A 26,491-nucleotide genomic window follows, 5' to 3' on the forward strand; every position below is an offset into this window, starting at 1 on the left:
TCTATTTCGATAGTCCCAAGATAGAACTTATCGATAAGCCTAATAATAGCATATTCGCAGATTTCGGCGCCGTGTTCGCGCTAAAAAAGTTATACTTGCTTTTGTCCGTAGGCTGAAAAAGTATAATTTCAATAATCAGCTTCAAGACGTGACCGTCAATAAACAAACAGTTTTGACAGTTGTTCAAGTTTATTTTCTTCATTTGAAATTGTTAAATCTATTCCGCCGTCGTCTGTGAGTACATGACACGCGTAAACGGCATCACATTTTAGCTGAAGAAAAAGTGAATAATATTTAGCTACAGGAAGTTACTAAAGCAGACATGTTTTCAAATCGCAAGGCATTGGACGAGCATGTCCACAAATTGTTGTTTAAATTGCCGCCGGGGCCCGAGGTAAGTTGTATGCGTCTTTAAATGTGCTGTGCATTAAAATTTTTCAGCAACGCTTGCGAAATAATGGGCGCCCGCCATTAATTTCAATGTGTGTGTGCATTGCATACGCATGTACATATGTCGGTATGTGTGTCGGCGTCTTCTTGGCGTGTGTGTTAAGAAGCCGCTAGACGATAAAACAAATGCGCGTGCGTTTGTTGTTGTTGCTGTTGTACCAACCCATCAGCATTAATTTGTAGTTGTACATTTGCAATGTTTTGGCTCGTTGCATTATTTACACAATTTACACAATTTGTGCAATGCTATTTGAGGTTATGTTTCAATTTCCTTTCCCTTTCACACACAGCGCGACAGAAAGGGTTTATCGGTTGGCCGCATGTACTACAAAATCAACGAATATGCCAAGACCATTGAATATTTGAATGCATACTTGAAGGTTACCGAAGATGCCAGCGTTCATTCGCTCCTTGCCAAGTGTTACCAGCTGCAAAAGGTGCCGGATAATCGAAAGGCATTGGAGCACTATCAACGCTCCATTCAACTGCATCCGCATCAGGAGGAAGTCATCAAAGCAGGCTGCAAAGTGCTCTTTGAGAATACCTCACTTTGCACCCCCGAGAGGGCTGCCTATTGGCTTGAGCTGGCCGCTTCTATCGAGGAGCTGAAAGACACTGAGATGCTGCTAGCATTGCAGTTGCGTTCAAAGGGCAAATTGGAGGGGATCGAGGAGGAGAATTCAATAGAAATGTTTATACACAAAGAGCTGTTAACTCGTCCAAATGATATCGTATTGCATACGCGATTGTTACGCCACTATCTGGAAACGAAACGCTTCGAGGAAGCATTCAACTATGCCAACAAAGTTGAAATGGAGAAGCCGGCTCAATGCCAGACGAGTGATTGGTATGAACTTATTTGGAAAGTGCTCCTCAAACGCGAACAGTCCAAGGAGCTTGCAAAGGATTGGTCCTACTGGCAGCTATTGCTCATCACTCTGGATCGCCTCATCCAGCTGAGCATGCAATCCGAGACCAACAGCAGCCTGACAGATAGCATCGGTCAGCTCTTTAGACTGGATCAGTATATACACAAGTTCAGTCTCCTCATCGATCAACTTTCGGCCACCGACAACCGTGAACTGCATCAGTGTTGCCTGGATCATTACATTGGTCAACTCCTGTTGCATGCAGCCTCATTGCTCTTCAAGCGCGAGTTGATTGGCAAGAAGAACAAATGGTCAACTACGGTGCGTACAGCTCTGCCGCTGTTGCTTCTGGGCTATCAAAAGAATTCGCTGAAGAATGAAGAAAACTTCTGGGAGCGTCGTTGCAATGCCGAGCAACATAAACTGCTTCAGTTGTGGCGTCGTCAAGCCGCCTTTCGATGCGCCCAATTGGGTCGCACGATTTACGGCTGCCTGCAGACTTCCGGAGATGTCGACGACAAGGAGATGTGGAAGGATAACGAACAGCAGGGCCTCTGGCAGAACACAGATAAGTTGTTGTCAGAGGCACGTCAGCATTGTGCCGACAGTGAATGGCGTTCTAAACTGTATCAACAGCTGTATACACATTCGGAGCATAAGCTAAAGGAGCAGTCATCATATCTGATGCGTGATCATCGTCTGCAACAGCCGCTCTATGAATGCCCAACGATTGCCGAAATTGAGAAATATGAGCAGGAGGCATTGCTTCTCGAGCCACACACTCTGGAACATCATGTCTATCTAGCACTGAGCGCCAACAATTTGGCCGAGGCACCACGAGTGCGCTTCCTTAAGAACTTGCGGCACGAATGTCTACTGGGATTGACCTACTGCGGAGTTGACTCTTTATGCCAGGTGGATGTCGAGGTTTTCCTGTATTTCGTGGTGCTGCAAGCGCAGCGTAAACTTCAGGTGCAACACGAGAGTCACAACAGCTATCATGTGGGCAATCTTAAAGCGACGGCACGTCCACAGATGTTGCCTTATGCCAACATTATGGAATGCAATGATCTGCTCACTCAGGATCAATGCAACTGGTGGTCACTTGTGCAGCGTCTGCAGGTGAATTCTCAGCTAAACGAAGGCAATCGCATGGATCAACGCGACAAGCTAAAACGCGGCCTTGAGGCACTACGTGGCGTTGGCGGACCACAGGCCGAAATAATTGCACTCTTTCATGTGGCCAAATTGCTGACAAGTCGTGCGGATAAACCCACGATGGAAGCTCGCATCGATGCGCTCTACAAGCTGGGCATCAATATGCTGCGCCGTCATCAACATCAGCAGCTTGAACCCTTCTACAGATACTTCAAGTATGAGAACATCCAGGCGAGCGACATTTGGCTACAGACCCAAAGGATGGCCGAGGATGCAGTGAGATATCTAAGCACACGCTGCTTCAAGAATAACCTTTACGAAGAGTTCTTGACGGACATTCGTGGTCTTCAGCTGCCCGTAGCCGTGTATCTACAGGCAGAAGCCTATCGCCAGATGGCGGAGTCCAATCGCACCTCGCGTGTATCGCGTCAGAACTTCCAGGAGCGACGTATCGAATGTCTAAAGCAAGCGAAACACTTGCTCGCCAATCAAGCGGATCATTCGCTTACCAGTGTAGTGCAGCGAGAATTGATAACTTCTCTGGCCGACGAGACCTTCGGTTCACCAAATTCTATAGACTTGCATAACAATTCAAGCACCTACGAGGATGCTGAGGATGATTTCTATGCACAAACTGCAGTAACTCTAAATCGCTCGAGACGCCAGGTCGAAATGCAAGGAGCGGCCACCTTGGAGCTTGATCAGACGGTCAAGCAGTTAAGCAAACACATTTGTGCTCTCAAGGATAATGTGGACGGTGGAATGGAGGGCATGCGTCAAGAAATTAAAAGTCTAACTGAAAAGGTCAACAACATGGATGACATGCATCAAGAAATTAAAACTTTAACCGATAAGGTTGAGGAGTTGCTCAAAAAAGTAAAGATTAGCGGCGCAGTAAGTCGCGAAACGCCTACACGAGATGTGGACGCTGCTGCAGCAGCTGCTGCACTTGGTTTGGACGAATTCTTCAGCATGGAAGATACCCAGCATTCCAACTTTTTGAATCCAGCTCTAAATGCCCAGGATCGCTTCTTTCCACCCGGCGCAAATGTTCCTCCACATCCCAATGCAGCCTATGGCAGTCCAATGTTTACCCAGAATCAGATGTACAACTACTATGCGAACCAAGCTCAGTTCATGAGAACCCCGCCAGCACAACCCAATTTCTATGGTATGTAATCCCAGAACTATTATGAAATTATTCAATTTTCGTCCTATCTTTTCTATAACAGATATAAGATATACAGGAGTAGCACAGAAAACGAAACCAAACGCAAATCTGAGAGATTTTCGGTTGGTTTCGCTTTATGTGGCGCCCATGATAGTAATCCTTTTCTAGACTATAGTCGAGACCTCGACTGTTGAAATACTCGTTACATACTTTTAGGAGCTTGTATTGTTTTTAAAAAGTAAAACTGTTCTTACTGCTGCTGCTTAAGAGTATATATATCTTTATATATATTCCAACGAATACAATAAACGCTATTATTGATTTTTAAGAGAGTATTAAGAAATTTGTACAGATATAGGAAATACATTTAACTATGTGAATAGCTTTAATATTGTCTTAATTTTTTTTATATATATATATATAATATTTGTCCAAATTGTAACAGCCTGAAAGACAACATGCAATAAATCCATTTCGTTTGTAAAGATTGGGAGCAGTTGGAAAGCATAGTTAGCATAGAAAGAAACGGAAATGGCATCATATACACAAACTGTAACTTTGGTTGAGACATATCAATAAAAAAAAACAATGCGTACTAATTAGTAGTGCAAACTTTGACCCCGATTTCGACACACTTGCAGTTGGAATTTTCATTTACGCTATGTTGTCTTGAAAGTTCTGGCTTCTAGCTCTTAACGTTTTATTTTATTTTATTTATTTATTTATGCACGACTAAAAGCAGTCGGCAAACAAAAAATTACCAAGTATAAGAATTAAGTTAAAGATTAAAAATACAAATATAATTAAAAATAAATTATGAACTGTAACGAGAAAAAAAATTATAGTTAGATCTGGGGTAAGCAAAATTATAAATGATCCAACATTTGTTGCTAGGATTGGGGAAAACCCAGAAAAACCCAATCAGATCAATTAAGATTAGTATTGTTAATAGTATGGATAGATATGTTAATGGATAGTATGAATGTTAGATTAGTAAAAAGTAGCATAACAAGTTATTAGTATTAGTAAGGTCAGGAATTTAACGATAGGTATTGGAAAATTGCGGATTTTAGGGAAGGGAGAGAGAGTTCTGAGGAGAAAACGTGAAAGAGGCTATTATAGGTAGTGCATAAAACACGAAACGAATCGTGTGAAGCGTAATCAGTTGTGCATGTAGATAAAAATAAAGGCTTGTAATTCCTAGTAGACCTGCGGGGAACCGAAAAGGTGAGGCGGGCCAGAAGGGAACTAGAATCTATCTCGCCAATAATCAATTTGTGAAGAAAAACAACACCAAGAGTTTTCCTACGATTAATTAAAGACGGAAGATTGAGAAGGCGAAGCCTATGGGAGTACGGTGGTAAACGAAGGTTGGGATCCCAGTTTAAACCACGTAAGGCGAAAAGCAAAAATTGCTTTTGAACTGATTCAATTCGATTCTGGTTTATTTGATACTGTGGGCTCCATATGCATGAACAGTATTCCAGGATGGGACGAACTAAAGAAACGTAAAGGAGTTTAGTGGTGAAAGGATCATTAAATTCTTTCGACCAACGTTTAATAAAACCAAGTACTCCTTTGGCGTCATTAACTATAGTGGAGATGTGCAAATTGAAGCATAATTTGCAATCAAATAAAACTCCAAGATCCTTTACAGTTTTTATACGTTGCAAAGGGGTATTGTCAATCGTATAAGTACCTAAATAGGGCCTAGTTCGACTAAATGTCATGAACATACACTTTGAACAATTGAGATACAACTTATTGGCCGAGCACCAAAGTTGCATAGCGTTCAAATCGTCTTGCAGACGATTATGAAGAAGGGGATCAGTGTATGAAAAGATAAGCTTTACATCATCTGCATACATTAAAATATATGAATGGGACAGAATAGTGGGTAGATCGTTAATGAACAGAGTGAAAAATAATGGCCCCAAGTGACTACCTTGAGGTACACCAGAAGTAACGTGAACCGAACTCGAAATGGTTGACCTAAGAAGCACTTTTTGGGTCCTACCTTTTAAGTAGGTGGAAACCCAACGTACAAAGGCGGGAGGGAAACCTATGCAATTAAGTTTGTGAAGTAAGAGGTCATGGTTCACAGAGTCAAAGGCTTTACTGAAGTCAGTGTATATGACATCAGTTTGCTTTTTCTCTGAAAATGCATCATTTACCAAGGAGGTAAATTCAAGCAAGTTGGTCGTAGTGGACCGACCCTTAATAAAGCCGTGTTGTGCAGGGGAAATGATCGATTTACAGAGATGCTGCAAAGAAGAAACAAGGATTTTTTCAAATAATTTAGGAATGGCTGATATCTTTGCAATGCCTCTGTAGTTCGAAATATCAGACTTACCACCTTTTTTGTGGAGGGGAATGATATAAGATTCTTTCCAAAGATGTGGAAAGATTGAAGATTCAAGGGATAGATTAAAAAGCTTATGCAACGGAGCAGCTAAAGAAGAACAACATTCCTTAAGGAGACAACTAGGAATGTTGTCTGGCCCAGGAATGAAAGAAGATTTTAAAGAGCTAATAGAAGAGATTATAGTGTTAAAAGAAATAGAGGGAACAAACATAGTGTTTGATTGAAAAATAGAATAAGGATAAGATGAGTTGGAAGTGGAGATTGGAGAATAGGTGGATTGAAAAAAGTTAGCAAACAGTTCAGCGGCTGCAGAGTCGTTGCTGGCATTATCTATCCCATAAAAAAAAGAGGAAGGTAAACTGAGGGATTTACGCTTCAAGTTAACAAATTTGTAAAATTGTTTAGGGTCACGGGAAAACTGTCTTTTGCAACGAATTAGATAATTCTCGTAGCATAGCGAGTTTAAATTGGCGAAGTCAGACTTGGCTACTGTGTACTTAGACCAGTCAAGACTCGAACCAGACTTCTTATATTTTTTAAAATATTTAGATTTAATATTTTTTAAATAAGAAAGTCTAGGTGTAAACCAAGGAGGCTTTATAGAACCAGACGGTGGAACATAATTTGGAATGCACACATCTAAGAGTGCATTTAGGGTCTCATAGAAAGAACTAAGGCAATATCAATGTCAGTAGCTTTCTCTAAAAAGCACCAGTCGGTAGCAAGGATAAGTTCATTAAGCAATAAATAATTTCCTTGAAAACAACGACGAGGTAAATGCTGACATAATAGAGGTGGACTAAAAGGTTTTGAGATTGAGACAGAAATTTCTATAGTAGGGTGATGTAAATCTTCAGGGACACTTAATGGGGATACCCTAGAGACGGCAGTATTTATGAAATCATTAATAAAAACCAAATCAAGAATTCGATCATTGTGATTTCTTATTGAATTCATTTGAAACAATGAGAGATCAAGCAAGTTGTCTAAAAAATTATCTTGATTTAAGGGAACAAGATAATTTGTGCTACTGAAAAATGACCAAGAAATTTTAGGCAAATTAAAATCACCCAGCACAATAAATAAGTCGTTGTCTTTGACTTGATGGTTAATTTCTTCAATACAGGTGAAATGTTGCAAGTAAACTGCAGGAGAAGCTTTTGGAGGGATATAAGAGCAGGTGATGAAAATTGATCGAGTTGAAAAAGTTACTTTGACAGCAACAATTTCAATATCAGTAGTCACATTAAAAGTAATGCGTTCTGACTGAAGTGCCGATTTAGAATAATTGAGATCTAGAATAATTGTCAGTCATTCAGGACAAAGAGCTTCTATAGGGATCTGATTGCGTTCTCTAATTATTGAATTTTTCTTTGCAGGACAACGTGGACCTGGTAACTACAGCATGCCGGCCACCAACATGTATCCAAATGCAGGCGGAGCACCCTTTATGGATAACCTTAATTATGCACAGCCGCCGCCGAGCCTTGTAATGCCACAGGTTTCCCAGGCACAAGCGACGGCTGCTTTGCCTTTGAATCAGCCGCCAGTGCAATCCAATTTGCCGGTAACTCCTGTCGCTCCCTTCTTTAATGCTCCGCCATTTGTGCCGCAGGTGTCGGTGCCACAGGTGCCGCAGGTGCCTCAGCAGTTGCCATTGGTGCAGCATAAGCCCATCTCAGCGCCAGCAATTGCACAGGCTCCTGCTCCGACTATTGTTCCAGTGGCTGCATCTGTTGTACCCGCTGTTGCTCCAGCTCTGCCAGTTGCTCCTGCTCCGGCTGCTGCTCCAGCTATCTTTAATCGGGCACTCAACAATCAACCTGTGGAAAAGGTGCCGCCAGCCAATGTGGTCATTACCAGCTCCGATCCGTTGCCCAAACCGGCGGTTGCTAGTGCCCAACCCCCCACTCTCAGCGTCACCATTCCGGCGCAGCACATAAAACCCAGTCTCGTGCCGGCCGCAGAGCCGCCATCCATGCCCAGCAATGACTTCAAGTTCAGTCTGACCCTGAATAACAAGGACAACAGCGATGCCAACAACATCTTCAAGGGTCTGGCCACATCGGGTGCGTTCTCCTTCAAGGCACAGGTGGCACAGGCGGCAGCTGAGAAGCAAATGGAACTGGCAGCCGAGGCGGCAGCCAACAACGAGAGCGTCCACAGTGAGGGCAACCAGAGTGTGGGTCATGATACATCCGCTGAGTTGGACTATGATCCACGGCCAGATTTCCAGGGTATTATACCATTGCCAGATGAGGTGGAAGTGCGCACTGGTGAGGAGGATGAGGTGATCAAATTCAGTCATCGCGCCAAGCTCTTCCGACATGTGGATAAGGAATGGAAGGAACGTGGCATTGGCGATATTAAGATATTAAAGAACCAATCAACCGGATGTACTCGCATTTTAATGCGACGCGAGCAAACTCATAAGATTTGTGCCAATCATAAGATCACAGCCGATATGGTTCTTACCACACCCGAACAGGACAAGGAAGCAAAATCATTGCTGTGGGCTGCCAACGATTTTGCCGATGAGAAATTGCAGCTGGAGAAGTTCCTCGTCCGCTTTAAGCTGCCGGAGACGGCCAAACAATTTAAATTGGCTTTTGAGGAGGCGGCTAAGAGTTCAAAGAGCGATGTGCCGACGATGACATTTGGTAATGTCAAGACTAGTAGCATTAATAGCTTTGTGACCAGCACGCCTGCCGCCAATGCGCTGCCCAAGCTACTTGAATCGCCGGCTAAAACGGATACCATTGGGTCAACAATCGAGTCGGTTGTGTCCAAATCATTGTTTGGCAGCTTGTCCAGCAAGTCGTCCAGCGCGACGAGCGTAGCAACCAGCACAGTTTCCAGTTCGCCTTTTTCCAATTTCAGCTTTGGCTCCATTGGCAATGCCAATAAGCCACCAAATGCCAACAATATGTCCTTTGGCAGCATTTCTACAGTGCCAGACAACAGTAGCAACACCAGCAACACGGGCTACATCACAGCCTTCAATTTTGGCAGCAATCTGACGAGCAAAGCAGACAGCACACTACAACAACCAGAGCCATCAATAGTAAGCAAAGCAGACTCCTCCCAAGCTGAGGCTGAGGATGAATATGAACCCACAGCGCAGTTTCAGCCAGTTATTCCCTTGCCGGAACTGGTTGAGGTCGTCACTGGCGAGGAGAATGAGATTGTGCTGTTTGAGCATCGCGCTAAGTTGTTGCGTTACGACAAAGCCGCCAATGAGTGGAAGGAGCGTGGCTTGGGCATCATGAAGCTCTTGCAACAGAAATCAGATCCCACTCAGGTGCGGCTGTTGATGCGACGTGAACAGATCTTCAAACTGTGCTGCAATCAGCGTCTGCAGGCGGACACAAAGTTTAGCTATGCCAAAAACTCTGATAAATCGCTCACTTGGGCCGGACAGGATTATGCCGAGGAGGAGCTAACAGTGGAGATGTTATGTGTGCGCTTCAAGACCGCTGAGATCTGCAAAAAGTTTTACGATGCGGTTCTCAAGGCACAAGCGGACATGGGACAGGAGAAACCCAAAGAGAAGCCACAGGAGCAGAAGCCACAACAGGACAGCAAGGTTGATAAAGATACCAAGACGATAACTCAAGGCTTTGGCGATGCATTTAAACCCAAGCTGGGCAGCTGGAGCTGCAAGGGATGTTATACCAACAACGATGCTGGTCAACTCTATTGTCTGGCCTGTGAGGCGCCCAAGGATGACACTGTGGCACCCAAGCCGCCAACTCTGGATCAGAGCGGAGCTTTAAATCTGAGCAGCAGCGCAGGTAAATTCAATTTTGGTTTTCCAGCAGCGACAACCGGTTTCACTTTCGGTGCCAAAACCACCACGGAAAAGAAGGTGGATCCACCTGTGGTCAAGACGACACCCACTCCCACTCCGGTTGTCAGCGTAAGTGCAAACACAGCGTCTCCAGCTGTTGTCACAAGCACGCCCGCTCCGCCTCCAGCTGCATCCAATGCAGCTGGCTTTGGTGATGCCTTTAAGCCGAAAGCTGGCAGCTGGAACTGCAAGGATTGCTATACAAGCAACGATGGCGCACAGCTTTACTGTTTGGCTTGTCAGGCGCCTAAGGATGACACTGTGCCCAAGAAGGATAACAAACTGAATTTAAATGCCAGTTTCCCAGCCACCAACAGCAAGTTTACATTTGGTTTTGGAGCACCAACGGCAGCTGCAGTTCCAGCTGCAACCGCGAGCGATTCCTTTGTATTCAAGATCAATGATCAAAGAGAGAAAACCGAAGGCGGCTTGTTTGGATCAAGCAGTTTCAACTTTAAGCCAACAACAACAATGACGACCACAACAACAACAGCAACAACAGGAAATCTGGTTTCCAATACATTTAGTTTCTCCATGCCAAAGGTGCAACAACAACAACAGCAGCAGCCGCAGCAGCAACAACATCAGCTCAATAGTCCAACTGTCGATGTCAACAATGATGATGATGGCCACGTGGAGGAGGAAGAGAACAATGCATATTTTGCGCCAGTTATTCCATTGCCAGATAAAGTAAGTAATGTTTAATAAATCAATAAAATTGATTGTAACCCATTTTTGAATTTGCGCAGATTGATGTAAAGACCGGCGAAGAGGATGAAGATCTTCTCTATATACAACGTGCCAAGCTCTATCGCCTGTCTGAGGAGGGAGAATGGAAGGAACGTGGCTTGGGAAATGTTAAGATTCTGCGTCACAAGGAAACCAAAAATCTACGCGTTGTCATGCGTCGCGAGCAAGTCCTGAAGATCTGTCTTAACCATGTGCTCAACTCGAGCGTCGCCTACAAACCGAAAGACGAAAAGTCCTGGTTGTTTGTTGTCCACGATTTCAGCGAGGGTGAATCTGTATTGGAACGCCTTGTGTTGCGCTTTAAAAGTGCAGAGGTGGCGCAATCCTTCCTCAATGCTGTGAACAGCGCCATCAACGGCACCGCTGAGCCCATAAAATACGAGGAGAATCAACCAACGAATTCTACACCATCCAAGACTACAGTTGAACCCGTCGTATCTAATGAGACTAAAATGTTGGCGGATAAGCTGCAACTCAGCTGCGAATTTCTAACCAGCGAGTCCAACTGCAGCGGATGTCGTGGCTGTGAACCGGATAACTTTACCTACGGCCAACCGGCAAAGAATGAGCCACAAATAAAACCTTTGCCATTAACGTTGCCCGCCTTGAAGATGCCAGCGCCTAAGCAGCAAGAATCATCCAACACAGCTGCAGTAACACCAACCTCCAATCGAACTCTGCTCAAGGCGAGCACACTGGAAGCCAACACTGGTAACAATTTCGGTAGCTTTGGCGGATTCAGCACCGCTGTGTCTGCCAATTCCACGGCCACAACCATCCCATCTGTAAAGAAGGAGGATCAAGTGAAAAGTGGCTTCGTTTTTGGCAATTCGGGTTAGTATTTCTATCTCAATCTCTACCGTTCTTTGTTAATTAACTTTTATTGCAGATAAAGCAGTATTTGGACAGTCGATATTTGGTGGCAACACCGCCACCAAGCCGCAGGGATCTATTTTTGGAGGCACTGGGGCAACGGACAAGGTAGATAATCAGAAGGTATCGATATTTGGGGGCACATTCAAGCCACAGACGGACAAGCAACAAGATGTTGGAGGCAAATCTATATTTGGTTCCTCAGCATTGCCTGGTAATGTCTTCCCAAGCCCTGGCTTCACATTCGGCTCCTCCACCATTGCTGCAAATAGTACAACACCTGTACAAAGCAACAAAGAGAATTCTGCCACGCCAAGTCCGTTGTTTGCTACGACTGAAACTAAAACCGGTAACAGTTTCTCGGAATTGGCAGCAAAAGTTGGCGATGATTTTGCCAGTTTAGCGGCCAAGGGCGGTGGTAATCCGATTGGCTTTCAGAAGTCCGAAACTGGCGGCTTTTTCGGTTTAACGCATCAGGATGACTTTAAAAACTTCAAGTCCCCGACCAATACAAAATCGTCGGAATCAGGACAAGCAACAGCAGACGACAACGAAGGTGTCGTGGCCGATGAAAACTATGATCCACACTACGAGCCCATTATCGATCTGCCCAACGAGATTGTCGTCAGCACCGGCGAGGAAGAGGAAACGAAATTATTTGGCGAACGGGCAACACTCTATCGCTACGTTTGCGAAACCAAGGAGTGGAAGGAGCGAGGTAAATTGTGAAACTCCTTTTATACTTTCTAAAGTTAATTCATCATTTTATTATATATACAGGTGTCGGTGAATTAAAGATTCTTAAGCATAAAACGTTGAATAGTTCTCGATTGGTCATGCGCCGCGAGCAAATTCACAAATTGGTGCTCAATATGGGGATCGGTGCGAGCTTTACGATGGAATATATGAACGAACAAAAGAAGAGTTTCATCTGGGCCAGTGTTAACTACGCCGAGTCCACCACTGGGGAGCTCGAACGACTTGCGTGCCGTTTTAAGAAGCAAGAGATTGCTGACCAATTCTACGAGACTATAAATACGTGCAGAAAGGAAGCCAAAGAGTCTGAAGAAGTGCCCCAGCCAACTGAAAATAATACTAAAGCACACTAAATTTAAGCTTATTAAATCATTGTTGTATAAGATTCAATTGAAATAAATATGAAACTAATTAATTTGCGTTACCCCCGAGAAGTAGCGAACTCCCAACATTCTAAAAATTATCACTTTTTCAGCTGAATATTTTTTATTTCTTCAGAGACTGCAGTTCTCTATTAACTTTTAAGTGTATTTTCATAACTTATTTAAAATACTATACCTTTTAACTATTGTTTTTTGAATGACGCTGCCACCATGACATTAGAAGTTACAAGTTACCGTTAATTTGAACGTCTGAACATCTTGAAAAAGGTACTAGGTACTTCTTTATTTTTGACCCTTTTCCCAAAAAGAATTTTTGTTAATTTTTCGAATAATCCATTTAAACTGAGCAACATTTAGCACCTACCATCAATTTTCGTGATGGTCCCATAGTTTCGCCTGTGCCGAAAGATCGTTCCAACATAAGGACTGCATCAAATCGCAAAAATAAATAATGAAAACTATATTTTGTATTTTGTTCATTCATGTTTATTGCAAAGGAATTCTGCAATTGCAAATCTAATTTCCTCGGCCGATTTGTGGAAGTCGGCAGAAGAGTTGCTTTGGTCCAGTTGCTCCTTCTCATTCAAACCCGATGTGACTTCCCACGTCTCATTAATGGCGCTGTTATGCACGTTTAAAATGTTGTGCAACACACAGCAGGCCATGATGATAATGGCGTTATTTTTTGGATGACTCTGAAGTCCGTTGTCAACGCGTCGAAATCTGGCCTTCAACTGGCCGAACGCCTGGACAACTCGCCTTGCTTTGGACAAGTTCTCTTTTCCAATGATGCGTCTGTCGAGAATGGGTACGGCTTCATTAGCTTTGGAGAAAACCTAAATGCTGAGTCTCCAATCAGAAAAATGGGAACGTTAACTCCACATATTTCCTTTGACTTGGAGTCCAGCAATTGGCACGAGTCTATCATCTCGCAAAGCGTGTATCTTTGAAATATAAATGAGTCGTTACAACCACCTGGAGAACCGATATCTACAAACATGAATCTGTCACTAAAAAAATTTAAAAAAAAAAAAAAAAATTTAAATATATATTTAGGGGATTTTATTTACTAACTTACCGGTAATCAACCAAAGCAAGAAGCACAACCGAGTTCCAGCCTTTGTAGTTATGATAGTCAGTGGCCTCTGCTGCTGGTGGCTCTACTTCAATGTGACATCCATCTAATGTAAGCAATTGAATTATTAAATCTGAACCTTTACTACTTATATACTATATTATACAGACCAATCGCTCCAAGGCACTGGGGAAAACCGATGGCTTCAAAGCCCTGCACATACTCGTCGATTTTTGACTCGGTTAGAAAGTTCGGCGTCATATACTCATCCGTAAACTCCAAAACAATAGCCCTACAAAATTCGTGGAGAATATTGCAGACACTGTTTGGAGAAACGCCGAACAATCTGCCAACTGCTTGGTACTCAGCCGTCGAACCCAGAGTGTACAGGGCTATCGCTGTCCTTTTATTCAGTGGAATAGCGTTTTTGAAGTTTGTGTCCTTCTTGTTCAAGGTCTCTAGTCGGCTGACCAGCATGTCAAATGTCGACCTCTCCATGCGGAAGCTCTCTTTAAAGAAGTGGTAGTCATTTTTCGGCACGTCCTTCTTCCAAAGCCAGCCAAGCTGCTTCTAAAATACACATGCATATGATAATGCCTGTAAAATGAGTGAATTTTTTCATATAATGTGTTTTTACTTACAGCCATCCAGTATCTCCGGGGAATCTTAATATTGAAGGTCCTCAGCAATTCTCCGACATCGTCATCGTCGTCGGCGTCGTCGGCGTCGTCGTCCTCGTCCTCGTCAAAGTCGTTGCCATCGTCGTCCGCGTCGTTGACGGCGTCATCATTATCATAATCGTCGACCTCATCGTTGTCCAATTCCATAATTAAATTGCTAATCATTTTGTTGTTATGCTTTGTAATATCGAGCAACATTTTAATTTTCTCCAGGCGATTCATTTTGACAGTGTGAATTGGTGTTTCACATTTACCATCATTCCCATGCGTTCCCCGTAGGTGTACTCAGTGTGCAGAGGATATTAGCTTTAATTGTAAAAAGATTGCTAAAATTCTGCAAATTTTAGACTTTTGTCGAATTTGAAAAACTCCCAACACTCATGCAAATTGTCAGCTTTATTTTGTTTTATTAAGAATTTAATTGTTTTTGCCATAATTAATCTATATTCTTTTTCAAACAACTGCTTGTTTGAATTTGTGAATTCAAATCGCGCGCCGTTTTATGATCTTTTCCAAACCGGCAACAACAGTGTGGCAGCCTTAGTTCCCAGAAAAGGTACATTTTCATTTTCAGATCAAATTGTAGAACGTTTTACAACACACAAGGCTGACAGATGCTACGCATGAGAGAGGGAGCGAGAGAAAAGGTTCACTTTATTTGACATAATGACGTGGTGAACTGTGCGTGAAAAAAAAGAACAATAAATTACCGATGCCGATACAATTAACAATCTAAATTAATAGTCAGTTCATATTTACAAACAACAAACTTGCAAAAAGTACAAATCTTGAGGAACAGCAGGCTTTGATAATTGAATTACACGTTGACAACTCGGTCGACACGCACGAAACGGACATTTTCTATGAGCAAGAGGAAGAAGGTCGATCAGGCGGAGAACGTCTGACCCAAGGCAATGAAATAATTTCGACGTAAACGTGTGCTTGCCCATTTTGTGTTTGCTTCTGTTATTTACATCAAATCAATAGTCGACGTGGTGTTGCGTCCCAAGCATCGATACTGACAACAACCCAAGACGACGACGACATCGACAACGCGAAAGAGACAGGTGAAGGTGTAGGTGTAGGTGTAGTGGTTGGAGGAGTAGCGGGCGCTTAAGCACGCTGCAACAACAACACCAACAACAACAATAATGATGAACGAAGACAGCGGCAGCGGCTCGACGTCGTCTAGCGGCGGCGGAGGAGTTAAAAAGTTCTTTCTGCGTTTATCACAAGTGAGTAATAAAGTAATTTAGATAATTTGATCGCAATTATTGAGATTGGATGTATTCATTTTTATAGACCTACCAATCGACACTTGATCGCTCCACGCCGCACACACGTATGCGCTGGGTATTTGCCGGATTCCTGTTGTTCCTCTTCGTTTTGCGCATATTTATTTACCAGGGCTGGTACATTGTCTGCTACGCCCTGGGCATCTATCATTTGAATCTGTTTATTGCATTTCTCACGCCCAAAATTGATCCGGAATATGATCCGTATGCGGCGGATGAGGAGGACGATGGCCCCAATTTGCCAACGCATAGTAATGAGGAGTTCCGGCCATTTATTCGACGACTGCCGGAGTTTAAGTTTTGGCTATCGGTGGCTAAGAGCACGGCAATAGGTCTGTTCTGCACCTTCTTTGACTTCTTCAATGTGCCCGTATTTTGGCCCATTTTGGTCATGTACTTCATCACGCTCTTCTGCATAACAATGAAGCGCCAAATCAAGCATATGATCAAGTACAAGTACTTGCCATTCACCCGCAACAAGCCACGATATCAGCGAGTCAACGAGGCTGCGGGCGCCGCCACAATCGGTGGCAACTCAAAGTGACAATTAGCCGCACAGACGCCGGACACACAAGCGACAACATCAGCAGGAGCAGGCGCAGCAGCAGCAACAGCAGTATCAGCAACAACAGCAGCAGCAGCGGCAGCGTCTAATCCAACTAGCAATAACTCAGGAGCGAGTTCAACGGGAGTGGGAACGACAACGGTCAGCGCTAAACCACCGCAGATCATAGCAATTGAGGATTACTAGGAAGCTAAATCGAAATCAAGCCCAAACAAATTCATGTAAACTACAGCAACAACAACAACTACAACATTTGCATTCAATTAGATTCTGTTTATTACATTCAGTATCGCATGCGATTTTTGTTTGTACAAGTAAAGGTATTTGTTTATAATTTGATTTAACTAGATATTGAGTTGTCGTGCGGCGTTTTGTGCAAAGCATTGTTTATTGTTTAACTAATTTCTTGATTAATTATATATTTATTTTTACATGCAATTTATTTGTAATTCCCCAAACAAATCTAAACAAAACATAAGAGAAAAAAAAAACAACAGTTCAAGTTTTTAGCTGCAATTAATTCTAATTTAAATTTATTGTACTACCTTAATTTAATGTTTCTTTAATCCAAAAAGTAGATTTACTGATCCTTACAGATATTTTTTGATTACATACCTTGGCTAGATGCTAAATATATTTTGCAATTTATGTATATTTATATATATATTTTGCTAGCGTTAACTATACAAAGTGTTAGAATGGAAAAGAAACTTAAGAAGATCTAAACTGGGTGCATCGTATGAATAAAATAAAACAAACAAATGAAAATTAGTAAATTTATTACTTAATCTTACTAACACACTGTTGGAAAAGATACTATTTACATTATTGTTTTTATTTATTTCAAATACTTTTCAATTATGGCGCCAAGGCTGTCAGAATTTAGTGTTGCCAGACATTAGGTGACTGGTAGCCCTGACTAGCGTTGGGACTTCTAGTTCAATTTTCTGAATAAGTTTACTAGCTCATTTTTAGCGTCGCGAACTAGTTGTCATAAACGGTGTATAAATTTTAACTGCACACAACTCAGATGTGCGCTAAGTTGGCAATAAATACATATTTTTACACAAAATACAAAATCCTAAACAAAATAATATAGGGGTATATATTTTAATGAAGGTTTGAAGTTAGTTAACCAAACTGGAGAGAAGTTACAAATTTAATTCTAAAAACAATTTCAAAAAATCAGCAAAATTCTAACAAAAATTCTGGAATTTGCTTAAATTAGAATAAGCTGCCAGACTGGAAAATTTTTCAGGGCTGTCACCCTGCCCAAAGGCCAGGGACTAGGCTGCCACCTTCCACACCAGTTTTTAGTGGGAATTGATAGAGTTGACGCCAAGCTGATAAATTTAAATTTAGGTGCTGGAAATATCCAAATGACATTATTTTGTAATGAATAAACAATTTTAAGAAAATTTAAAATTTGAAATTACATAAAATTAAGGTTAACATTTGAATGAAGGTTTGAAGTTCGTCACCCCTCGGGGAGAGAAACTACAAAATTTAATTCAACAAAAAATATATCAAAAAATCGATTTTAACAAAAATTCTGCAATAAATTAAATATTTGCCAAAACTGAGTGGAAAAATTTTTTGTTACCAATTTTGACAATGTTCACAACATTGTTAACGTTGCCAGATCGTTAAATTATGCAGGGTGGCAGCCTTTGCACCGGGTGGCAGTCTTCCTCACCAGTGCTGGCAAGTTTTGGGGGGAACAATAGCTGTTTTTATCTAGAAACCATCTAAATTTGTTTTGTTCCACAGTTTACAAAAAACATTAATAGCAAAACCTATTCATATATTATTATTAATATATTTAAAATAACCAGATTCCCAGCTAATAGCAATTTAGAAATTTTTCTAGCAAATGAACTCTGAAAATAGCCAGATTTAGCTATAACATAGCTAAGCTGGCACCAGTGTTTAGTACATTGGTAAAAAAAAACACGGCAATTGCGAAATTGCACCACGCAGTGTGTTGTGATAGTCCCTAAGAAATTTAATTTTGCAATTTTAAACCGTTTTTCTTGTCGTATTCGTGTCCAAGTAATGCGGCAATGTGCCTTAGCTTTGATGGGCGCTCCTGCTGCTGCTGTTACCAAAGTAAACTCAATAGCGCCGTCGTCGCGGCTGCCGCCGACGTCGTCACAAAAACCAATTAATAGCTAATTCGACATTCCCGAGCCCCCTAAAATACAAAAATATATAATGGGCATAAAAAATGATTTGAAAGGCATCAAATTACGTCGCCGTCACCTAATCCTATATACCATGATCACATCCATCGTGGCAGCTGTTGTGGGTACTCCAACAGCAGCAGCAGCGTCACCATCATCATCCTCAACTGAATCAAATCTACAGCCTGCTGCTCCTCCATCTCCACCAGCCATTCCCCACTGTGTGGAGCAACAGGAGCGACGCATTGGTCGGCGGTAAGTAGACGAAGCATATATACATACAAATGTATGTGCGTTCATATACGTACATATGTACATACATACATACATACATATATAAGAACAAAGCATGCAATGCACGTGAGGAAAGTGTTCTGGAAAGTTCGTTCCAGTTGAATGCAAGTGAAGAGAGAAGAGTGAAGTTAAACAAACAATTCCCACTCGAAGGAAGTTTGCAAAGTTCATTGGAATATTTTCAAAGCGTTGCAATATGTAAACACAATTTAAAGCAACTTGAGAATTATATAAATCGAATCATATTTGAAATTTACAAGTAAAACAAGCAACTCAATAACGTTTCTTTTCGAAACTCAGTTTACAAACTATGCCAAAAGGGGCCAAATATAAATTAGACACTTGTTTGCGCTTATCAAAGCCACGGTGAGTCATTCGCAAAACTTTTACTGTTAACTGTGTTACCAAGAACAATAACAACAATAACGTGCCCATTCGCGTATCAGACAAATGCGTGAAATTTTTAGTTATTATTTGTTTAAAGATTGAAACACGTTTGAATTAAATACATCCATGTACATACGTACATACATATGTATGTATAAACGTTTTTTACGTTTGTAAACCAATTTCGAATTTCACCATTCTTGCCGTTTTTGCTTTAGTCTTCTTCACTTCTGGGTTGCTGTTGGCTTGCTTCGGCGCCATCTTCGCCGGTGTGCATATGTGTGAATGTGTGAGCGTGTGTGCGTGTGGGTGTTTTGATTTGTTTGTTTGCTGAGAGCAGACAAACACTTGTTGATTCAATGTCTGAGCTTGCGCGCCTTTTTGCTTGCATAAGAGAAAACCACAATCAGCTGTTATTGCTTGTCTTTCGGTTCTTCTTTCTTCTTGCCCACAAGTTGCAGCAATGATGTGTGCTTTTATCATTGGTGCGACCAACAGCCGTTGCTGATGTTGTGACCCTGGTTTTTAATGACTCTCAGCTTACATGACGCTTTGTTTTTGTTTTGAAAGCTTAAGGAGTTATTCTTAAGCAGCTGCTTTAGTTCCACTTTTGACTCATGTGTAAATGAAACTTTCTCTATAATTAAATTACAGTCGAGTCTGGATATAGTGAACACCCGAAAAAGTGTACAACTATAAATATTGCACATCTAAATTAAGAACATATTTAACCATTGAGAACTATTGAAAATCGAGCAATCAATCAAGCAGTTGGTGGAAATTTATATATATTTTTTAAAAAAATATTTGTCTATTTACGTCATCTAAGTCCAGACAAATCAAAAATTATTCACGTGTCACAATATCGTCAATTAAATTAATTAAAATCAATTTTAAATTTAAACTGCAAAGTTAGTAAAAAGCTTGGTTGTATTGAAAAAACATTTCCTTTCAAACTGTGAACTTACTGTATCCAGACTTCTATTATAAATTTGTACACAATTGAGTCATAAATTTTAGTAAGCAAAGTTAATTAAGTCAAGTCCGTCTATTTTTTTTCTATTTACTTACTAATTCACTTTATCAAGCGTGTTCTGTATCTAAAAACTATAACTGATACATATGAGAACGGAAAAAATAACGTACGAGAGAAAAAATAATCAAATTTATTTTAATAAACAAACACAAAATATCCAAAGTAATTTTTTTGTCCTTTGAAACTTGACTAGAAATTGCGTAAATAAATGTTTATAAGTAGCTAATTATTTTTAGTAATTGTTTGTGTGTTTGTGCGTATGAATGTGTTAATGACTCGATCGTATATATAGAGTACACATATCAAGTCTGGCAATCGAACGACGGCACTGATAAGCGAATTATTGATCATGGTCATGGTCTCATGTCAAAGACATTTTCTAGAGGTTTAGTTAACCATTGTCTTTGTGATCTCTTGTCACAGATTGCTGTACATAACGACACTCGATGGCCGTCTCAGTGCTTTGGACATTGCCAAGTCGGGCAAGCTGCGTTGGAGCATAGAAACTGGACCCGGTCCACTCATCTCATCGAGCATACATCGTCTGGAGCTAACAAATAATGGGCAATTTGTTCGCATGATACCATCGCTCAGTGGCGGTATATACAAATTTGATGGCGATTCCATAGATCCGATTCCTATCACAGCCGAGCATTTGCTTAGCTCTAGTGCCAAATTTAGTGATGATCTTGTCATCTCGGGCGGCAAGGAGACACGTAACTATGGCGTTTCTGTGCGAACCGGAAAACTGCTCTATGAGTGCTCTATCAATGGATGTATAAATTCCACAAGTGATCGACATGCCATTAACGATAAGATTGAAGAATTGGACCAAGACGAGGATCAGCAGCGGGAGCGGGAGCGGGAGCAGGACGATGAACAGCTGAAAGACGAGGATGGTTACATTCTACCCCATGATTCGCTGCTCGACGACGTTATCGTAGTGCGACGCCAGACACAGACAGTGCGCGCCGTGGAATCACGTACGGGCATTGAGCGTTGGAACTTCAGTGTGGGACAGCATGAGCTGGATCTAATGCGTGCCGCCGATTGCCATGAGCAGCCACGTAATGACCTGGAGCTGGCTGTGCTGGATGTGGACATTAGAGTTGTGGTGCCCGAGGGTATCATCTGTGCCTTCAGCAAGAGTGATCCTCAGCTCCTGCTCTGGAAGTATAAAGTGAGAGAAGATGAAGCAGTGACGAATAATATAATAACTAATGGATTTGAATTATTGCTTGCAGTTCAATCATCCCATTGTGAGTGCATGGCATACAAACGCAGCTGATGAGCTGCAGTCCATTGATCTATTCAGCTCGGCGCAGTGGCTGTGGGAGGAGAACGAGCAGCAGCAACGTGGAGAGCACAAGCAGCCCAGTAGTACTCCCTCCATTTATCTGGGCATGTACGATAAACAGTTGTACATACAGGAGTCGATACGTCTGCGTCAGGAGATCATGGATCAGACACAGCTCTTTCTACAACTGACCGGCGATACGAGCATGATGCCCAAAATACCCTGGCGACCAATTGCGGCCAGCAGCAATTCACTGGTACTTTTCCAGGGCGAGCGAGATCCCGTGGTAATTGGCGACGATCATGAGAATAGCGAACTTGTGCCATATGATGATCAGAACTTTGCCGTAGCTGCGCAGTCCGTGTTGAATGCCTCGGAGTTTGTAAATGGTAATGGCTTTTATTTCTATACGGATACGAAATGGGATAAGTCAAGTGGCGCCTTGGAATGTGGTGCTAATGACACCCCCAGTAAACTGCCTGCCATTGAGTCAACTTCGGAGAGCAACGAGTCGGCTATGGCTGCTGGTGGAAATCACAGCATCAATGGTGATCTTAGCTTTAGCTTAGATGACATCGATGCTCCTGTCAAGGTCATACTTTCGCTGTGGTTCTGGTGGAAAGAGATAGTGGTGATTGCATTCACTTCAGCTGTGCTGCTTAACATGTTCATGGATCGTCATATCAGCGCGTGGAACGTGAGTATCTGGTCATTGAGCGACATGTGCCCGTGCAAAACGTTGAGGCAACCGAGGCCTCCACGCAGGCGCTGTTGTTACCTGTGGTCCCATTGTCGAGGTACATCAACGCGGCAATCGTCTCGCCTTTACGGGTGCATCGGTGGAGCACAGCGGGAGTCGACGAACACTCTGGTGAACATTTCGTGCTTGACTTTGTAGTGCGACGCCGACACAGACAGTGCGCGCCGTGGAATCACGTACGGGCATTGAGCGTTGGAACTTCAGTGTGACAGCATGAGCTGGATCAATGCGTGCCGCCGATTGCCATGAGCAGCCACGTAATGACCTGGAGCTGGCTGTGCTGGATGTGGACATTAGAGTTGTGGTGCCCGAGTATCATCTGTGCGCAAGAGTGATCCTCAGCTCCTGCTCTGGAAGTATAAAGTGAGAGAAGATGAAGCAGTGACGAATGCAGTTCAATCATCCCATTGTGAGTGCATGGCATACAAACGCAGCTGATGAGCTGCATCCATTGATCTATTCAGCTCGGCGCAGTGGCTGTGGAGGAGAACGAGCAGCAGCAACGTGGAGAGCACAAGCAGCCGTAGTACTCCTCCATTTATCTGGGCATGTACGATAAACAGTTGTACATACAGGAGTCGATACGTCTGCGTCAGGAGATCATGGATCAGACACAGCTCTTTCTACAACTGACCGGCGATACGAGCATGATGCCCAAAATACCCTGGCGACCAATTGCGGCCAGCAGCAATTCACTGGTACTTTTCCAGGGCGAGCGAGATCCCGTGGTAATTGGCGACGATCATGAGAATAGCGAACTTGTGCCATATGATGATCAGAACTTTGCCGTAGCTGCGCAGTCCGTGTTGAATGCCTCGGAGTTTGTAAATGGTAATGGCTTTTATTTCTATACGGATACGAAATGGGATAAGTCAAGTGGCGCCTTGGAATGTGGTGCTAATGACACCCCCAGTAAACTGCCTGCCATTGAGTCAACTTCGGAGAGCAACGAGTCGGCTATGGCTGCTGGTGGAAATCACAGCATCAATGGTGATCTTAGCTTTAGCTTAGATGACATCGATGCTCCTGTCAAGGTGGTCATACTTTCGCTGTGGTTCTGGTGGAAAGAGATAGTGGTGATTGCATTCACTTCAGCTGTGCTGCTTAACATGTTCATGGGTCATCGTAATCAGCGCGTGGAACGTGAGTATCTGGTCATTGAGCGACATGTGCCCGTGCAAACGGCCATTGAGGCAACCGAGGCCTCCACGCAGGCGCTGTTGGGACCTGTGGTCCCATTGTCGGGGGTACATCAACGCGGCAATCGTCTCGCCTTTACGGGTGCCATCGGTGGAGCACAGCGCTCCATTTCGGAGTCGACGACACACTCTGGTGAACATTTCACGTCACGCTTCCAAACCGACTTTGAACTAATGCAGTGCCTTGGACGCGGCGGCTTTGGCGTGGTGTTTGAGGCCAAGAACAAGCTCGATGAGAATCGTTACGCCATTAAACGCATTACATTGCCCAACAAAGAATCATCTCGGAAACGTGTGCTGCGCGAGGCTCGAACTCTAGCGAGCTGTGAGCACCACAACATTGTGCGCTACTTCCATGTAAGAATCGCTTATCATTTAATTGAATTTCTTAATATGTTATTCAAATTTTTAATTTTCAGTCGTGGGTGGAAGAACCGCCTTTGGGTTGGCAGGAGGAGGAGGATCGCAAGTTACTGGCGCATGAGATGTCCACGTCTATCCAAATCGAGACGCCCGATGGCAGCACTTTGCCTTCGTTGTTGGAGCATACACAGAATAAGCGTCATCAGTTGATATCTTGGGTCTCTGATCCGGCTAACAGCACCGCCTGCACCTCTGAACATGATGAGAAGGCATTAAATCACATTAGGGAGGACTACGACGATGAAGACGATGATTCTCTTATAGAATTTCGCAGTGAATCACAGTCGGCTGCCTTGCATGCCGATGAGGTCGACAGGGAAGATGAGGAACAAAAGCCAGTGTCGAATGAGGCAAAGCGTCAAGTGCAACGTGGATCTGTCTCTATCGATATACATTCGGCCTCGTTTGATTTGAAGAACATCAACTACACACAACACCAGCTGTCCAATTCATTTCAAATCGAATCTATACGATCTAAAAGCAATACCAGCGATACGGAGGATGAATCCGATGTGGCGCCCAGACGGAAACCGATGACATTGGCCATACAACCACATGTCCCTAATAGTAGCCAAATAACATTGCCAAGTGCCACAATTCAGAATGGATTAACTGTTAAGCCCAACAAGGTCTACCTCTATATACAGATGCAACTGTGCCGCAAGGAGAGTCTTCGCGATTGGTTGCGCGACAATCGAACCGAAGCACGAGCTGCGCACATTGCTCACATCTTTCATCAGATTGTGGATGCCGTTGACTATGTGCATCTGAAGGGTCTCATACATCGCGACCTGAAGCCCAGCAATATATTCTTCTCACAGGATGGCCAGATCAAGATTGGTGACTTTGGACTTGTTACGGACACCGTAGATATACCCAATGTTTCGAATGATTGTGGTGATCATTCCGGACTGCCATCCAATGTTCGACATACGCAACAGGTGGGCACACATCTGTACATGTCGCCAGAGCAGCTGCGTGGTCAGCATTACGACTATAAGGTGGATATCTATTCGCTAGGTCTAATCTTTTTCGAGCTGCACGTTTACTTTTCAACCGAAATGGAACGTATTAAGACGTTGCGTGCTTTAAGGGATGGCCTGTATCCAGCTGACTTTGGCAGTCACTATCCTGAACAGTATGAGCTGCTGCAACGGATGCTCTCCTCGCAGCCGTCGCATAGGCCACAAACGAAGCAACTGAAACAGCAACTGCATGAAATTCTAAAACTACCCGACCATCTGGTAGATGGCCACAGCGAGCTGGCGGCAATGGCAGCGGCGACACGACGCTTGAGTCGGAGTCGCACTTTCAGCAGTAGCAGCGAACAGCCTCAGTGATGAGAGTCACGGTTATAGCGCGTTAAGTCACATCAAGTCATGGATCGACATGTGTTTAAGTGATATATTATTCAACTGCAACTATTACTCATGGCAACCGGGCTATGCCTCATCTGCTCTGACCTTGACATGCTCTTATCACAGTCAGTTAACATTAAGTTAATTATTTTATTCTTTAATATATACTTATGCTTAAGTTATCCATTAGATAAGATTTTTAATCTAAAGCGACGCCTGCTGTAAAACAAAACAAATGTGTGTTTTGTTTAAAAGACTTAATTGTAGAAAATGTAATAATTACATACCTAAAGTTATGACATGTACATAGGATACGTATGTACATTGATTTACTTTAAAAGAAATCGTTAGTATAATATACAAACAAATTTATATGCCCAAAATTGATTGTGCTTATTTTTTAATAACCTTAGAAGCTCCAACCCATAAAATTTTTGTTTTAGTCTAAGTAAAATAAAAAAATCTAAAGTCAATAAATATGTTGGGTGTTCCTTATGGGGCTTGATAATCAATACCAAATTATTCCTTCCCCAGCAAAAAATGTTTGTGAAATTTGGAGAATTTCAAAGATTTTATAAATGTATTTTAAAATTTTATTTATTATTAAAGTATCCGAATGAAAGGTTTCTAGAAAATTTTTAAGCATATAGCAAAATAGTAGATCGTCACACGGTAGAACTAAGTGGTCTTCAGAGTAGTTCGAATTTGAAAAATTTCCCAATTTCTGCACTTTTTATTCCTCTGGTAAGTATTTAAAAAATTATCACTTTTTTGAGCTTTTAGCAAGCTATAATTTGTTTACTGCAGTTACAAAGATTATTATACTTACATTTGTCTATTAAATAAGTAAAAGAGTTTTGAATTCTGTATCACTTTATTCTATTATTTTCATTTATTACTGCTGTTCGCGGGTTTTCCAAAAACGTTCTCTACATTGCTAACGGATTAGTCGTTACATACTTTGTGGCACACTATAAGTACATACATTAGTATATTACTAGTATAATGATTTTTTATGTCGAGGCTTCATTTTGCATTGCTTAATAGTTATTTGCGGTGTAATTTTGCTGTCATTATTTGTGGGTATCTCTTGTCAATATCAATTTATAAGTTTTTTTCTCTATATTGCATTGGCGCTCTTTGCATTTCATTTAAAAAAGAGATCATTTGTGGCCTACAAGTATATTTATAGTATATATGTATGTATATAATTAGTACGCTCTTAAGGTTAATTGCTGTCACTTAATTTTAATGGATCTTTTTTGAACGCGTTGAATAAACAATAAGCGGTTGAAGCATATTGCATTTAATTCA

At 42.3% G+C, this 26,491-nt stretch overlaps 4 protein-coding genes across 4 annotated transcripts; 3 read left to right on the forward strand and 1 right to left on the reverse strand.

Moving 5' to 3' along the window:
- Window positions 1-53: 53 nt before the first annotated feature.
- Window positions 54-12,691, forward strand: LOC117793046 (E3 SUMO-protein ligase RanBP2). Its single transcript, XM_034633418.1, has 6 exons — window positions 54-394; window positions 741-3,648; window positions 7,393-10,553; window positions 10,613-11,447; window positions 11,503-12,204; window positions 12,267-12,691. The coding sequence occupies exons 1-6, from the start codon at window positions 323-325 to the stop codon at window positions 12,593-12,595; spliced, it is 8,007 nt and encodes a 2,668-aa protein (XP_034489309.1). The 5' UTR covers window positions 54-322; the 3' UTR covers window positions 12,596-12,691.
- A 633-nt stretch (window positions 12,692-13,324) lies between these two features.
- LOC117791780 (protein ANTAGONIST OF LIKE HETEROCHROMATIN PROTEIN 1-like) lies at window positions 13,325-14,425 on the reverse strand. Its single transcript, XM_034631660.1, has 4 exons — window positions 14,342-14,425; window positions 13,871-14,270; window positions 13,704-13,806; window positions 13,325-13,635 (listed from the first exon to the last, which is right to left on the reverse strand). Exons 1-4 carry the CDS (start codon window positions 14,345-14,347, stop codon window positions 13,356-13,358), a joined length of 789 nt encoding a protein of 262 aa, XP_034487551.1. The 5' UTR covers window positions 14,348-14,425; the 3' UTR covers window positions 13,325-13,355.
- Window positions 14,426-15,011: 586 nt separating this feature from the next.
- LOC117791200 (protein RER1) lies at window positions 15,012-17,008 on the forward strand. The gene is made up of 2 exons (XM_034630887.1): window positions 15,012-15,615; window positions 15,683-17,008. Exons 1-2 carry the CDS (start codon window positions 15,532-15,534, stop codon window positions 16,217-16,219), a joined length of 621 nt encoding a protein of 206 aa, XP_034486778.1. The 5' UTR covers window positions 15,012-15,531; the 3' UTR covers window positions 16,220-17,008.
- A 1,182-nt stretch (window positions 17,009-18,190) lies between these two features.
- On the forward strand, window positions 18,191-25,560 carry LOC117790314 (eukaryotic translation initiation factor 2-alpha kinase). The gene is made up of 5 exons (XM_034629727.1): window positions 18,191-18,678; window positions 20,564-21,320; window positions 21,385-21,947; window positions 23,144-23,753; window positions 23,816-25,560. The coding sequence occupies exons 1-5, from the start codon at window positions 18,455-18,457 to the stop codon at window positions 25,157-25,159; spliced, it is 3,498 nt and encodes a 1,165-aa protein (XP_034485618.1). The 5' UTR covers window positions 18,191-18,454; the 3' UTR covers window positions 25,160-25,560.
- Window positions 25,561-26,491: the final 931 nt, after the last annotated feature.

The sequence above is a fragment of the Drosophila innubila genome, assembly GCF_004354385.1.
Source record: "Drosophila innubila isolate TH190305 chromosome 3R unlocalized genomic scaffold, UK_Dinn_1.0 2_E_3R, whole genome shotgun sequence".
NCBI lineage: Eukaryota > Metazoa > Arthropoda > Insecta > Diptera > Drosophilidae > Drosophila > Drosophila innubila.

Excerpts from the sequence above, each read along its gene's own strand:
- LOC117793046 (XM_034633418.1), top strand. The coding sequence starts at position 323 with ATGTTTTCAAATCGCAAGGCATTGGACGAGCATGTCCACAAATTGTTG. Across the intron at positions 3,649-7,392 it reads AGCACAACCCAATTTCTATG|GACAACGTGGACCTGGTAAC; the intron begins GTATGTAATCCC and ends TTTTCTTTGCAG. Across the intron at positions 10,554-10,612 it reads TTATTCCATTGCCAGATAAA|ATTGATGTAAAGACCGGCGA; the intron begins GTAAGTAATGTT and ends GAATTTGCGCAG.
- LOC117791780 (XM_034631660.1), bottom strand. Across the intron at positions 13,807-13,870 it reads CCAGTGCCTTGGAGCGATTG|ATGGATGTCACATTGAAGTA; the intron begins GTCTGTATAATA and ends TGCTTACATTAG. Across the intron at positions 13,636-13,703 it reads CTTGCTTTGGTTGATTACCG|TGACAGATTCATGTTTGTAG; the intron begins GTAAGTTAGTAA and ends AAATTTTTTTAG.
- LOC117791200 (XM_034630887.1), top strand. The coding sequence starts at position 15,532 with ATGATGAACGAAGACAGCGGCAGCGGCTCGACGTCGTCTAGCGGCGGC. Across the intron at positions 15,616-15,682 it reads TCTTTCTGCGTTTATCACAA|ACCTACCAATCGACACTTGA; the intron begins GTGAGTAATAAA and ends TCATTTTTATAG.
- LOC117790314 (XM_034629727.1), top strand. The coding sequence starts at position 18,455 with ATGGGCATAAAAAATGATTTGAAAGGCATCAAATTACGTCGCCGTCAC. Across the intron at positions 21,321-21,384 it reads TCCTGCTCTGGAAGTATAAA|TTCAATCATCCCATTGTGAG; the intron begins GTGAGAGAAGAT and ends TATTGCTTGCAG. Across the intron at positions 21,948-23,143 it reads TCAACTTCGGAGAGCAACGA|CAACGAGTCGGCTATGGCTG; the intron begins GTCGGCTATGGC and ends AACTTCGGAGAG.